The sequence below is a fragment of the Epinephelus moara genome, chromosome 9 (assembly GCF_006386435.1).
Source record: "Epinephelus moara isolate mb chromosome 9, YSFRI_EMoa_1.0, whole genome shotgun sequence".
NCBI lineage: Eukaryota > Metazoa > Chordata > Actinopteri > Perciformes > Serranidae > Epinephelus > Epinephelus moara.
In genome coordinates this window covers 33,934,020-33,946,931 of record NC_065514.1, presented here as the reverse complement: position 1 = coordinate 33,946,931, position 12,912 = coordinate 33,934,020, and the positions used below count along the sequence as shown (strand labels likewise).

General features: G+C 40.3%; 1 protein-coding gene across 4 annotated transcripts in view; it reads right to left on the bottom strand.

Annotated features, from left to right (window-relative positions):
- Positions 1-7,500: 7,500 nt before the first annotated feature.
- Positions 7,501-12,912, bottom strand: part of sh3glb2b (SH3-domain GRB2-like endophilin B2b) — a 42,401-nt gene continuing 36,989 nt past the window's right edge. For all 4 annotated transcript variants that reach the window (XM_050052415.1, XM_050052416.1, XM_050052417.1 and 1 more), the window contains one exon: positions 7,501-11,345. In XM_050052415.1, the coding sequence (XP_049908372.1) occupies positions 11,238-11,345 (108 nt within the window). In that variant the 3' untranslated portion in view covers positions 7,501-11,237. The remainder of the gene's footprint in view (positions 11,346-12,912) is intronic.

Genomic DNA, 12,912 nt, shown 5'->3' with positions numbered 1-12,912 from the left:
CAATGAGACAGAAAGGGGGACAGAGAGAGAGACAGAGACAGAGAGAGATGCAGGACAGATGGTAATGACAGTAGCTTACAACAGCAGTAATGAAAGTAATAATATAATTAATATTACAGGCTATATTGGTACAATATGTTGAAAGTATATATTATATATATATATATATATATATATAGTGACACGCTTTCACAGTAGTGAGAGCTCAATGCACTGCAAATTGAGAAAACTCATACAAATAAACACAACACAAGCAAATGATAAACATCCTCACCAATTTGACAACACATGCACAACATTCAAAAACTGTTGCAAATAAGAAGAAGCTTAACGGAAACTGTTTCCAGGGGACACTAAAAAGTGATACATAGCAATAAGCAAAAGCTAACAGTAGGACCACAGCATATATCTGCAATAATATCTGAATCATGTGATCATAATGTTAAAATGAGCCAAAAAACCTTACACTATAGATGATTTCAAATACCAATGATGGATAGCTGACTTAAATGATTTCATAAGCCATAAACCATGGCAGCAACAACCCTGCATGTACTTTCAGCATGTATTGCAGCTGCCCTTACTTAGTATATCCTGTTGCATGGAGTATGCATACAACTGGGACATATCATAACATTGTGCCTTGAACCTTGCCCCTCTTGCTCATATACCTGTTGCAGTCCATAGCACGAAATTCAAAGTAAAAAGAAAAAGTATGCTATTTGGAATGCAGCACATCTTAATGTTATCACCTAATGTTGCCTTGGAGATAAAACGAAACGCCATATCCAAGCTTGCTAGAGGTCAGTGTTATTGTCATTATGTCCTTTTGGTTGTTGGTTCTCTTGATGAGTATTTTGTTAGCTTAAATTCCTATTATTCCTATCATTTATATGAATGGTCATCAGTCACTTGATGATGATGATGTAACTATCATCCATTATTGTGGCTTATATCAGCTATCATTGAGCTGTCAGATGTCTGCGGCTCAGTCGATGTGATGTATCTTCTGCTGCCCAGAGGATTGTTGGTCAGAATAGCCAGAAAAGCATGCTGGCTTGCAAACTGCATGAGACTGGATGTTGTAGGGCATCCTGGTATTTTTGGCATTTTGCATTTGACATAGGATACATAGAAATGTATCAATGTATTAGAACATACCAAGTCTTTCTCTGGCATTATGGTAGTATGGTAGCATGGATACTGGAATGCATAGTCAACATGTTCCAGCTATGTGTATCAATTTTTAGTATCCCTTGGAAAAAGTGCATTTTTCTTTTGTGTCTCTTTCCATGTATTTCCTTAATTTGCAGTGTGTTTAGCTCTTGAGGCCACCGTACTCAAAAGCAATATTAAAAAAGGTTGCCCTTTAGATCTGGTCCAGTTCGTGTTCACACAGACAAACCAACTTGGGCTAAGGGGCACAATATTGGTGCGGGAGCAAGCCACTCTCCTGTCACTGCAGAAAACTGGGTTAAGGCTAAGCTCTGGTGCCTCCAGCTCAGCTGTCTGCTCCACCATAAGAATGGTAAGCTGGTGATGGATCATCCATGTTGCTGCATTAGCAATTTGTGTGATTGCTGCCTTCTTGCACCTTCCCCTTTTTCTTCACACATCAAGAGCACTATGGTTTCAGAGGTTCCTATTTCAGCCAAATTTGGGGTATTATATCTGCCAGGATAGCAACAAACAGAATACCCACATCCTGGAGGCTATGTGCATGTTTTTTTTGTGGGTGAGACAAAACAGCACAGGCAACCATGTGAGAATCTGTGACAGCATGATACAGCCCAATGTTACAAACCACAAATTTGCCTCTTGTGACTTTACAATCTCTACAGCATATGACACCATCTGGACTTAGAACCTCAATTCAGAGAAGGAAAAAATCCCCCAAAACCCTTTAACAGTGAGTAAAAATGGATGAAACCTCAGGAAGAGCAACAAGAGGGACCCCTCTCCCTGGACAGACAGACAGACATGCAGTAGATGTGTGTACACACATCGAGGTCACCGAGGTCCGGACCTCGGTAAAAATTTCAAAGAGAAAAAAATAGAAGAAGCCCCAGACAGCATGGTAAACATATTAACACACCGGACAGCTTTCATTTTGAAACGACACGCAGGAAGTTATCTGATGTATCGGCAGAACGCGGAAAACTTGAATTCAGCTGATAGGAAGATGACGATACGAGGTGAGTGAATGACAGTTTTTTTATTATTATTTTAGCGACGACCAAGCAGCCCACTGTGAGTTAAAGTTTAAGAAAAAGTTAAGTTCTTGCTAAGTAACATTAATGTTAGAAGCTTTAGCTGTGACACAGAGGCCTCTAGTTTCCCGGCGCGGCGCAGGGTGGTGAACCCCGCACAGAGCTAGTTTCGAGCAGCGCAACCTGAGGCACGCTCAGTTTGGTAGTTTGGCAGACCGAGGTGCGCAGAGATGGGTGTGGCGGCGCAGCAGGGGGAGGTGTCGACAGATCCAGCTTGGTCAGTGACAGTTTCATGCCAAAAGGCTTCGCCGAAGGTGCACTAAAAGCTCGCCAGCTGAAACCAGGTCTACTGTCAGCGCAGGGGGAGCGCAGCTGATGTAGTGGCAGTTTGGCTGACCGGCGGAGAGTGCGCACACGTCACCAAAAACTTACAGGCAGGTTTCCAGAATTTCCTGACCCTGCTGTTGTCTCACACCCAACAGCAGATTCTGTTCTCTCTTTTTTTTTTTTTTTTTAAAGATATTTTTTGGGCATTTTTAAGCCTTTAATTGATAGGACAGACAAGTGTGAAAGGGGGGGAAAGAGAGAGGGAGTGACATGCAGCAAAGGGCCACAGGCTGGATTCGAACCCGGGCCGCTGCGGTAACAGCCTTGTACATGGGGCGCCTGCTCTACCACCAAGCCACTGATGCCCCGATTCTGTTCTCTCTGAACCTCTCAACCTGGACACCTGGAAACATTATTGTGGCCCCTCTACTCAACCTGGACACCTGGAAACATTATTGTGGCCCCTCTACCCCCTTGAATGACAGGTTCTATGTCCAACCAGATAAGCTGTCAGCCATGGCCAACACATAAAACCAGCATTTGAGGTCTTCATAACACCATCAATCGAAAAGGATATACTTGAGATGACAAACCTAGAGGGGAGGCAGGTTTATGGGGACAGTTGGAAAGACTTGAAGTGTCCCTTAAAAGGAGTATTTAGGTTGTCAACAAAAGGATATATTGCACCTGACACATAAACTTGGGTAACAATCTAAATAACAATCATTTTCTGGAGGTTTTTGCTTGGGTCAAATTGAGGTCAAGGTCAGTATGGCAAAGGAAAAGAGAAATGATTCTGGTGAACCTGTAACCATCTGACTCTCACCTTTGGGTTGGAAACACTTATACCAAATTAATCACGTGAGTGGGTATGGCTTCAGCCTCTGCACACATGCAGTTTATATACTTACCCACACAACCACTCTCTCTCTACTGTCTGGGGAAGAAAAAGCCTCACTTAACTGTGGACAGACAATGAATAGCTTCAGCTTCACCTCTTTCATAAAAAAAACCCTGATTATATACATAAACATTTGAGTGTTTTGTGAGTTAACATCACAGAAGATATGAAAACGCAAACTGCGACTGGCTGGGTTCAATGTGTTGCCTGCTTTATCTCTCTGCCAAGTCACAGCAAGAATGTATGACTCTGTGATGGCATAATATGTTATTCATGAAACTAGACACTATCCAATTTCCTCCCAACCAGTTCTTCGATCGTCGATCAAACACTCATCTGTGCTGTGTTTGTGGATATTCAAGAACCAGACAACCATATTACTGTAACACACATGCATGTTTATTGCACATCAAACCACTGGCTGTTGGTTGGAGAATAACAAAAATGTGACGACAATAAGATGTCTGAACATTTTATAACTCCCCCCAGGAATGTAACAACAACCTAAATTAAGAACCGTAAAAGCAACAGGAAACGTAGCAGATAAATACAACTGTGGTTAAAAATCCTGAATTCAATTACACACACACACACACACACACACACACACACACACACACACACACACACACACACACACTTCTGACATTTTGCATGCTTCAAACAATGTTCTTCAGTCCTGGTTAGGTAGCCTTGTGAGAATATTCAATTGTGCAGTAACTCTTAAGCCCACTGACAAGCTTTTTCTGGAGCCTTAAACTGCCCTCTACATAAGTAGATGGATTTTGCTCAGTTCTGTTTGAAAACTATCAGCTGATGAAAAAGGTGAAATTCAGTAAAAAGCTCTGGGAAGAGACTGATATTAGGCCAAGTAAGATGTATAAACAAGGTCAAGAAAAACTCTCAAACATCCAAAAAATTATAAACCAACATAATCCCCAGAATAAAAATGTTAACATTGTACATTTCTGCAAACCATGGCAGCATTTCATTTGTACATTAATGTGTAGCAGATGCATTGAAACTTCACATTTCAACAACGCAATGGTTAATGTGGCGGCACGATGGTGCGAGTTTGCACGTTCAATGGAGGTTGTCTCAGGGTACTCCAGCTTCATCCCACAGTCCAAAGACATGCAGGTTAATTTGTGACTCTAAATTAGATGTAGGTGTGAATGTGAGCTTGAATGGTTGTCTGTCTCTATGTGTCAGCCCTGTGATAATGTGGTGACCTGTTCAGGGTGTACCCCGCCTCTCGCTCAATGTCATCTGGGATAGGCTCCAGCCCCCCCATGACCCCTAACAGGATAAGCGGTTATGCAAAATAAATGAATGAATGAATTAAAGAATGACAAGACACAGCCATAACCAAAACCAGAGTGCATTGAGACCGAGACAAGACCAAGACCAGACCTGTTGAGGTCCCACACTGCATGACAGATTTACGATATAATGGAACATTCAAACAATATGCATTCCTCAAACTGATGTGAAAGATCATAAAATCACCTACAGAAAATAAATGAAGATTCCTCTTTATTTACCTCTTTTATCGCCATACTCTATATATGTGTGTATATATTAGTGTACCAAGAGAAATGGCATGATAAAATAAGCAAAACACATTAAAGAGATAATTTTATGTGCGGCAATTTTCCTCTGTTTACTATGAGCAAACAAATACAAACACTAAATCCCGGTATACACTGTGATTTTTGGGCTGTCCCAGATGAAAGATGACCATCGTAAAAGAAACGTGGCGATATCTTTGATCGTGGCAAGAAATGGTTCAAGGATGGCCCCTGTCACAGTCTTGTAATCAAAGAAGGCCTGGGATAAAATTCTGACAGTGTCAGAAATTTGGGATGACCATCTCACTGTGTGACTGTTGTTACAACCAACATCTACTAACCAACCAATAGAAATGCAGCATGAAATGACATACTGGTGCTAAACCCAAACAAACAGACTGATAGCAGCTTGTCGTGAGGGCAAAAACGCGCTAAAATAAATGTGTGGGATTCCAGCAAAGAGGAAAACCTTGCAGAGTTGTGGCAGCAGAAGCCTTGCCTGTATGATGTGTCCTCCAGCTCTTACTATGATCACGTAAAGGAGAAAGCATGGAGGAAAATAGCGGCAGAGTTGCAGCTGCCAGGTGAGCAACCTTGCAGCTAGCGAACACACACACAGACACCGCGGTATATAGCGTCCACAAACCTTTAGGTTATTTGATAATATGACCCTCTATGTTGTGCTTCACAGCTGGAGAAGTAATAACTCCTGCAGCATCCTTGCACTCAGCATGGGAAGCTATTGCATCGTACGTCATAGCTTGCCATTCAGTAGGTACTGTCATCGTATAGTCTGCATACATCAAACTTGATGTTGTACCCAAGTTTGTTGGATCCATGTCGCACAGTGTAGCTGCACTTAACTTATATGATTGCTAAAATCTCACAGTCTGTAAGAGGCAACCTCTTGCACTTCACCCCCATTTTGTAGCAAAAACGCCTGAAATGACATACCCAAATTAAAATGACTGTAGCTTTTGAACTGCTCTGACTACATGCATGCATAAGGTCTTGTCAGTAAGAAAACTCCCTTAAGTTTCTTGTGAAAGTGTCAGACACACTCTAGGTGATAACGAGACAGAGTAATGGGCCTCTGAAGTCAGTAAAAAAATTGGAGATTTTGGTCCGCCTAAAAAAAAAAATAAAAAAAAAATCAGGATAAATAACTGTCAGTGGCTTCATCTGTGGAGGTAAATGACAGTATGGGACTGTAGGCAAACTATCAATGAACAAAGTTATGATCCTACTTTCTAGATGTTGTATCTCAGCCAAAAATAGCGGTAGGAGTGAGACTCTTATCTTTTATAAAAGAGCTAAGTCCATGCTAACAGCCACTCATAAGGTTGCGTGTAATCCTGTAACTTTTCCCGTTGAAAAACAGCATGACATGACTTGTCACTGCGATTTTGGACTATGTGTGTTAAGGCTGGTCTTGTGCGAAATACATGAGAAATAAAAGAAAAACAAGGTTATTTTTTAAAAGTCGAGAGCTTCCTGAATCCAGCAATACCAAAAATGGCATGGTTTGATGACATAGTGCACCTGGGAGATACCATTTAACAGAGGAGGAGGGGAGCGAGAGGGTTGGCATCCTCACAGAGTTAGCAAGGTTAAGAAGCTTTATCAACTTCACCATCTTTATTCACAATCCTTTATGGCACAGGGCCCGCAGCTGTGGTCTTGACTGGTTTTGAAATAAACTCCAAAGTTTATCTGAGATGAGACAAGATTGAGTAAATATGCAGACGAGTCTAAGACCTTCAGAAAGTGGCCTTGAGACCAAGGTCAAACCGGCCTTGACATTTTACCTATGACCATCAAAATGTAATCAGTTCATCGTTGAATCCAAGTGGACGTTTTTGCCAAATTTAAAGAAATTCCCTTAAGGTATTCTTGAGATATATAGATTCAAGATCACAGTAACCTTGACCTAGGCTATGACCACCAAAATCTGATCAGTTCACTGGCTGTCAAAGGTCAAAGTCAATGTGTTAATAACAAGTTAACACAAATTCCTTTTAACCCCACAAATGTTTTTGACGCGCGATCAACACATGCTGATATAATGACCCTTGGCCCACCCTGTAGTTTGGGAAATCAAGAAGCAATGCAGCAGTAACATTGTGGATGGCGAGCAGAAACAAACCTCCACGAGGAGAAATGGATAAAGCAAGGGGTCTTTTGAATGGCAAGTTCAGCTGTAAAGCCCTGCCAGATGGTTCTATAAAAATACCAAACTTATTTGTATTTACTGTCGGTGTGACCTGAGTTCCCACCGGATTACATCGAACTGCATCAAAAATGGGATATTTGGTTAAACTTTACAAGTGTAAAGTTGGACACTATATTGTGTTAGTATTACTGAGTAATGCTACATTCAGGTCAATATGTCCATCTGTTGTTGTTTGTTGGGCTTGAGTTTGCCATAATATGCTTTCAGCATATTTTTTGAGCATGCAGTACCAGTAAGTTATCCTGGAGAATATTCTGAAGAGTATTTATCATTGTTTTGGATTGTTGCAATAATAAGAAATGTACATGTGCATCAAGCAAGCATATTTGTCCACTCCCATGTTGACAAGAGTATGAAAAACCCTTTATGGTACATTTTGAACAGAAAAAAATGTGCGATACACTTAACACTCATGCGATTAATTGCGATTAAATATATTAATCAATTTACAGCCTGAATATATTTATAAATAATGTAACTTCCGAAACATTGATATGATATGTATGAAACATACAAATCTAAAGTATTAAGGGTTTGCAGAAACCTACTATGCCAACATCTCCTTCTGGCAACTGGGCTATATAAACAAAACCAAATGTCTTAAGCACTGCTGAAATTTTCATCACACATAATTACAAATAGAGCAAACAACATATTGACAATTTTTCTGTTGTTACAGCCTAATCAGTCGTAAAGCTGAAAGTAAAAATTTTGTCCTGAGGATGGCCCTAGAGAGAAGCATCAATGTAGCAAATTTAATAGCATTCTGACAGTTCTATTTAAAATGATAAGAGGTACAGGTGCCTCTCGAAGAAAGGTCTGGGTGGGTCACAAAAACATTCAGCATTATCCCCTGGTAACAGGGATATCCATGCCAGATACACTTAACTACTGTATACTCAAGCTTCTACTATTAGCATGTCAGGATGTGAAATCACACTTAGGATTCCCTTTGGATGCCCTACAACATTACTTGCAGCTATGACTCACACTCATTGCACTGTCACTGGTGGTAAACCATCCAGATAAAGACTTAACATCATCAATAGTAAATTACACATAATGAAACATTAGTCATACAACACTTTCTCACAAGGTGATGAGTCATTATTTTGACTGATGGATGTGACCTTTTTTCCTGAAAATCATCAGCTCTATTAGCTCATCACAGGTCACAGCAAACTGGGTCACTCTATTTCCAAATGTTTTACACTCACTGTTGCCACAATTATGGCAAGGAAGTTACACAAATTACATGATGACTGGGTCTACTTTAGTGGAAATTCTTTTCAGAAACCGGTGGATGCGCTGACTTTACTTTGCCCTTTTGGCCTCATAACCCACTCTGCTTGATTTCACCCTGCATACTTTGTGAGTGGAGAGGATCGCCAAGACTGACACATCTGGAGAACTTCTCTATGGTAATAATTTAATGTTTGTGTTGGATGGTAAGAGTAAGTGATTCACGATTTTCATTTCCTCCACAAAGTTACCACACACTGTTCTGTTTCAAATTATTTTGAACTTTCTTGCAACATTTACTGCAAGGAAGTTTCACAAGGTGTCATATGGCCTCCGTCTGCACTGCCCCTCTGTGATCTATTTTTAGTGTTGCTGCATGACTTCTTTAGGCACATGTCACTTTGTAAGCATTCTTTTAAACCACTTAGTGGTTTTACTTGATAATAAATTGAGTAGCAGTGTAGTTCCTCATACAGGATGTACATTTCTATCATGTTTCTCCACAAACATTTTAGAAATCCTCATTTAAACTTGAAACCAAACAGTTAGTATCGCACCAGACTATTTATCAAGTTCTCCTTGAAAAAAACTCAGCATGACTCAGCATGATCACTCACAAACACTGTATACTGTTGTTATTTCACAAACTAACAGCAAGTGTTGTGATAGTGGGAAAATGGTGAGGTTAGGACTCTGAATCTGAAAATTAAAACAAGAAACTTCCAAGATTTCCAATCCGTACGTTTTAGAGTTGGATGACTGGACGAAAATATATATTCGATGTGTACACCCCAGGTTGTCTTTTGCGGGCAATTTTTTTCATTTTAGTTGGCCAATGAAATGGTCGGCCTTCAAAGAATGTGTGAAATGGTGCTCAGCTGGCCACGGTAGCAGGAAAAGACAGAACATAGAGCCATCATATCAGCAAATATATCAGCAAACATTGGTTGTTGTTGTAAATTTTACCATGTATGTTTCAGCTCAATGAGGTTGACAGTACAAAGTAAAACCCCCAAATCCATTCCTTTTAGTTGAAAGCTTTAACATACCCTACAAGCTGACTGGACTATCAATTTATGATTTAGTCTGATTTGTGTAATCCCACACCCATTTTTTGCATTTGTTGTGCCCCCTAGTAGTCAATTTAAATGAAACTTTCAGGATATGTTCCTGGTACCTCCTAAGACATTGCTTGTAAGTTTTGTGATGATTGGCTGAAACATTGATGAGTTATGTACTGAGCCATGGCCCCTCTAAGGTTCATTGGTCAATATCATCAAAACACAATGAGATATCAACAAGGTTTTGATAACTTTTGATAAGCTTGGTCCAATGATGAGCCACAGAAAGGTTGGTATGAATAGGATCTATGGTTTAGGACAAGATGCAAAAATGTTTTTGTTTTTTTTAAATAATTAAAAATGGCAAAAAATGTTACCGATGGTCCCATCATTGTTCTTGTGTGTTTTTCGTAGAGCACATTGAGCTACAATTGTCTGTCAAATTTCAGGTCAGTCACACTTACGGTGTGAGGGGTGTTTCCCTTAAAAAATTGATTTTTTTTTTAGCCTTACTTATAGTGCCCCCATGGGGCCAACCGGTATCATATTTCATGAACAGCCTTTGCACACGTTTTAATCACTGATGGAATTTTCACGTGTCTAGGGTGTAACACCTCACAGGAATTTGTGAGAAAACAAGGTCAGAGCATTAACACAGCTTTGGGGGTTGTGGAGCTGAAAGTGGACTTGTTTGTCAAGGCAGCAACTTTATGACAAATTAATGACTTTAATTGAGTTTAATTTTTACTTCTAGAAAGAGGCTTAAATCATCTGGCCTAATTTGGCCAGTTTATAATTGTCTATTTTTCTGACAGCTTCTGTTTCCTGGCCCATCAAACTCTGCTGTAGCCATATCATCGTGTTCCAATTCCCAGCAGATACTTTTGTGGGTACAACATGACCCTGATACAAATGATGGCCTAAACTACAGGAAAAAAAGACCCAAGTTGTAGTAAATCAGAATCATCCTTAAATGCAACATGCAAGGTCGAGTACTGCGACAATTATACGATTAGTTGCAACTATTGAATTAATTGCTAGCTAATTTGATAATTGATTGATCAGTTAAAGTAATATTTTTGAGGAAAAAAAGTCAAAATTATCTGATTCCAGCTTTTTAAATGTGTTTTTTTCTCTCTCCTATGACAGTAAACTAAATATCTTTGGGTTGTGGACAAAACAAAATATTTGTGGATGTCATCTTGGGCTTTGGAAAACAGTGATCGACATTTGTCACACTTTGTAACTTACTTTGTATATTAGTAATTGATTAATTCAGAAAATAATTTGCAGATTAATTGACAGTGAAAATAATCATTAGTTGCAAACCTATCTTAGTTTTGAATGCCTTGCGAATGCTTTGTGGTAAAAACACAGACTTAACACTAAGACACCTAAACTAACTAAAATAGGGAATGTAGCTTTAACTGTGGTCTCATTACACTCGCACACACGTACACATCACTGGAATAAGAGGAAGTCTGTAATGACCCAAGTGGCCACATAACAAGCGTTTGTTGCAATTTCCTCCAATAACTCATCTGTACTTATGAAAACTTTCCCAACAGACAGGTTTGCATAAGTGTTTATAGCCACACATACAGTAAGTGTAGAAAATACATGTGTGTGTGTGTGTGTGTGTGTGTGTGTGTGTGTGTGTGTGTGTGTGTGTGTGTCCTGTTGTTTGGTCCATTAGCTCAGCAGTTCAAGGTAGGTGACAGGGACTTTGCCCTTTTCATTGCCCCGTTCTCCAATCAACCAGTCAGGGTCCATTCCTGGTACGGTGTATACTGTAATGAGCTGGAGAAACAAACAAACAAACAAAGGAGAACATTTTCAGACATATACCAAAATGATGCTATTTAGGGTGCCAGTGTGTAGGATTAAGGGGGGGGGTTTACTGGCAACTAGTGGTGACGATTGCAGGTTGCAACCAGCTGAATTCCGTCAGAATTCATCAGAGACAAATTATCCACAGAGGTCTCTTCATCTTCAAAGCAAACAAACCTGGGGCCTCATTTATAAAACTGTGCGCAGGACAGGTGACTTAAGGTGACGTACGAACAAAGCACAGACAGTGCTTAGGCACAAAAATATCCTGATTTATAACATAGTGCGCATGCATGTCCCACGCCTGTTTCCCTTTATAAATTACAATTAACTTGAAATGTGGCGCAGGTGAGCGAGGGAGGTTGATAACAGAAAGACAGTGTTGTCTGGTGACTCAAGAAGTCGTCCAATATTAAGGTGTTAAGGCTATTTACGCTGATTTATTTATACAGAAAACCAAGGGATGTTTGGATCTGACAGTTTTAGTGACTGTCTGAAATAAACACTCTAAATGAGGGACACAGTTGCCATAACTGTTTGACAAGCAAATTGATTGACTTGACTCAAATGATTTCTTAAAATACGCCTTGTTTTCATAAATGATGCATCACATCCAGACGCTGGTGCAGCAGCAGCAGCAGCAGCAGCAGCAGCAGCATTTGGCTCAAATGCCTGGGGATAGAGGTCGGGGCCAGCATCCATGTCAAGTGGTAGTGGCATGTTTTTCAGCTATGCCACATTGTGCAGCACAGCACTGGCACAGCTTGGTTCCTGCGGGTGCTTCTTGGTAACGCCGGGCCCAACACAGCACAGAGATCCAGCAGCACTGCATGCAGCAGTCGGAACTGGCTCATAAGCCACTCATCATTGTTGACCAGTAGATCTTGTTGGTCCCTGAAGATCTGCTCCCATCCACCACATCCTCTAGCAGTGCCAAATAAGCCATTGTGCATCTATACGCACTATGATCGCTGCTTTTTATACCCACCCATCAACTGATTGATCGCATGTAAAAAAGGGATTCCTTGATTGTAACTGAGAGGCAATTTTGGCCAACGAACACAGGAGATAAATATTAATAATGATGATTATACACGTTATTTGTTTACACTCTGTGACACAGCACTTTTCAATGACATACAACACATTTAACACACAGCGATAAAAAGAATTAAAAGCCATGAAACAAACACATTATAAAACACAATATATTGGATCATATAGGATAACAGTGACACTCTGCACTCTGCCCGACTGAGGCATCTCAAACGGCAGCAGCATACAATCGCCACAATCGAGATCTACTTGCCCGAAGTCAGTTTTTACTTGCCCTATAAAAATTGTTTGATTTAAGCGGCTACTTGAGCCATGCCCACCTCTATTTATTTTTCACCCCTCTCTCCAGTTCTGCTGTATTAACACTGGGTTTAATATATTTTGCTTCCATCTCTCTGCCCTGCTCTACTCTACTTCAACGCTACTTAGCTCTCTCTCTACTCTACCAGTAGACTACCACATCCACCTGTTGCACAAAACG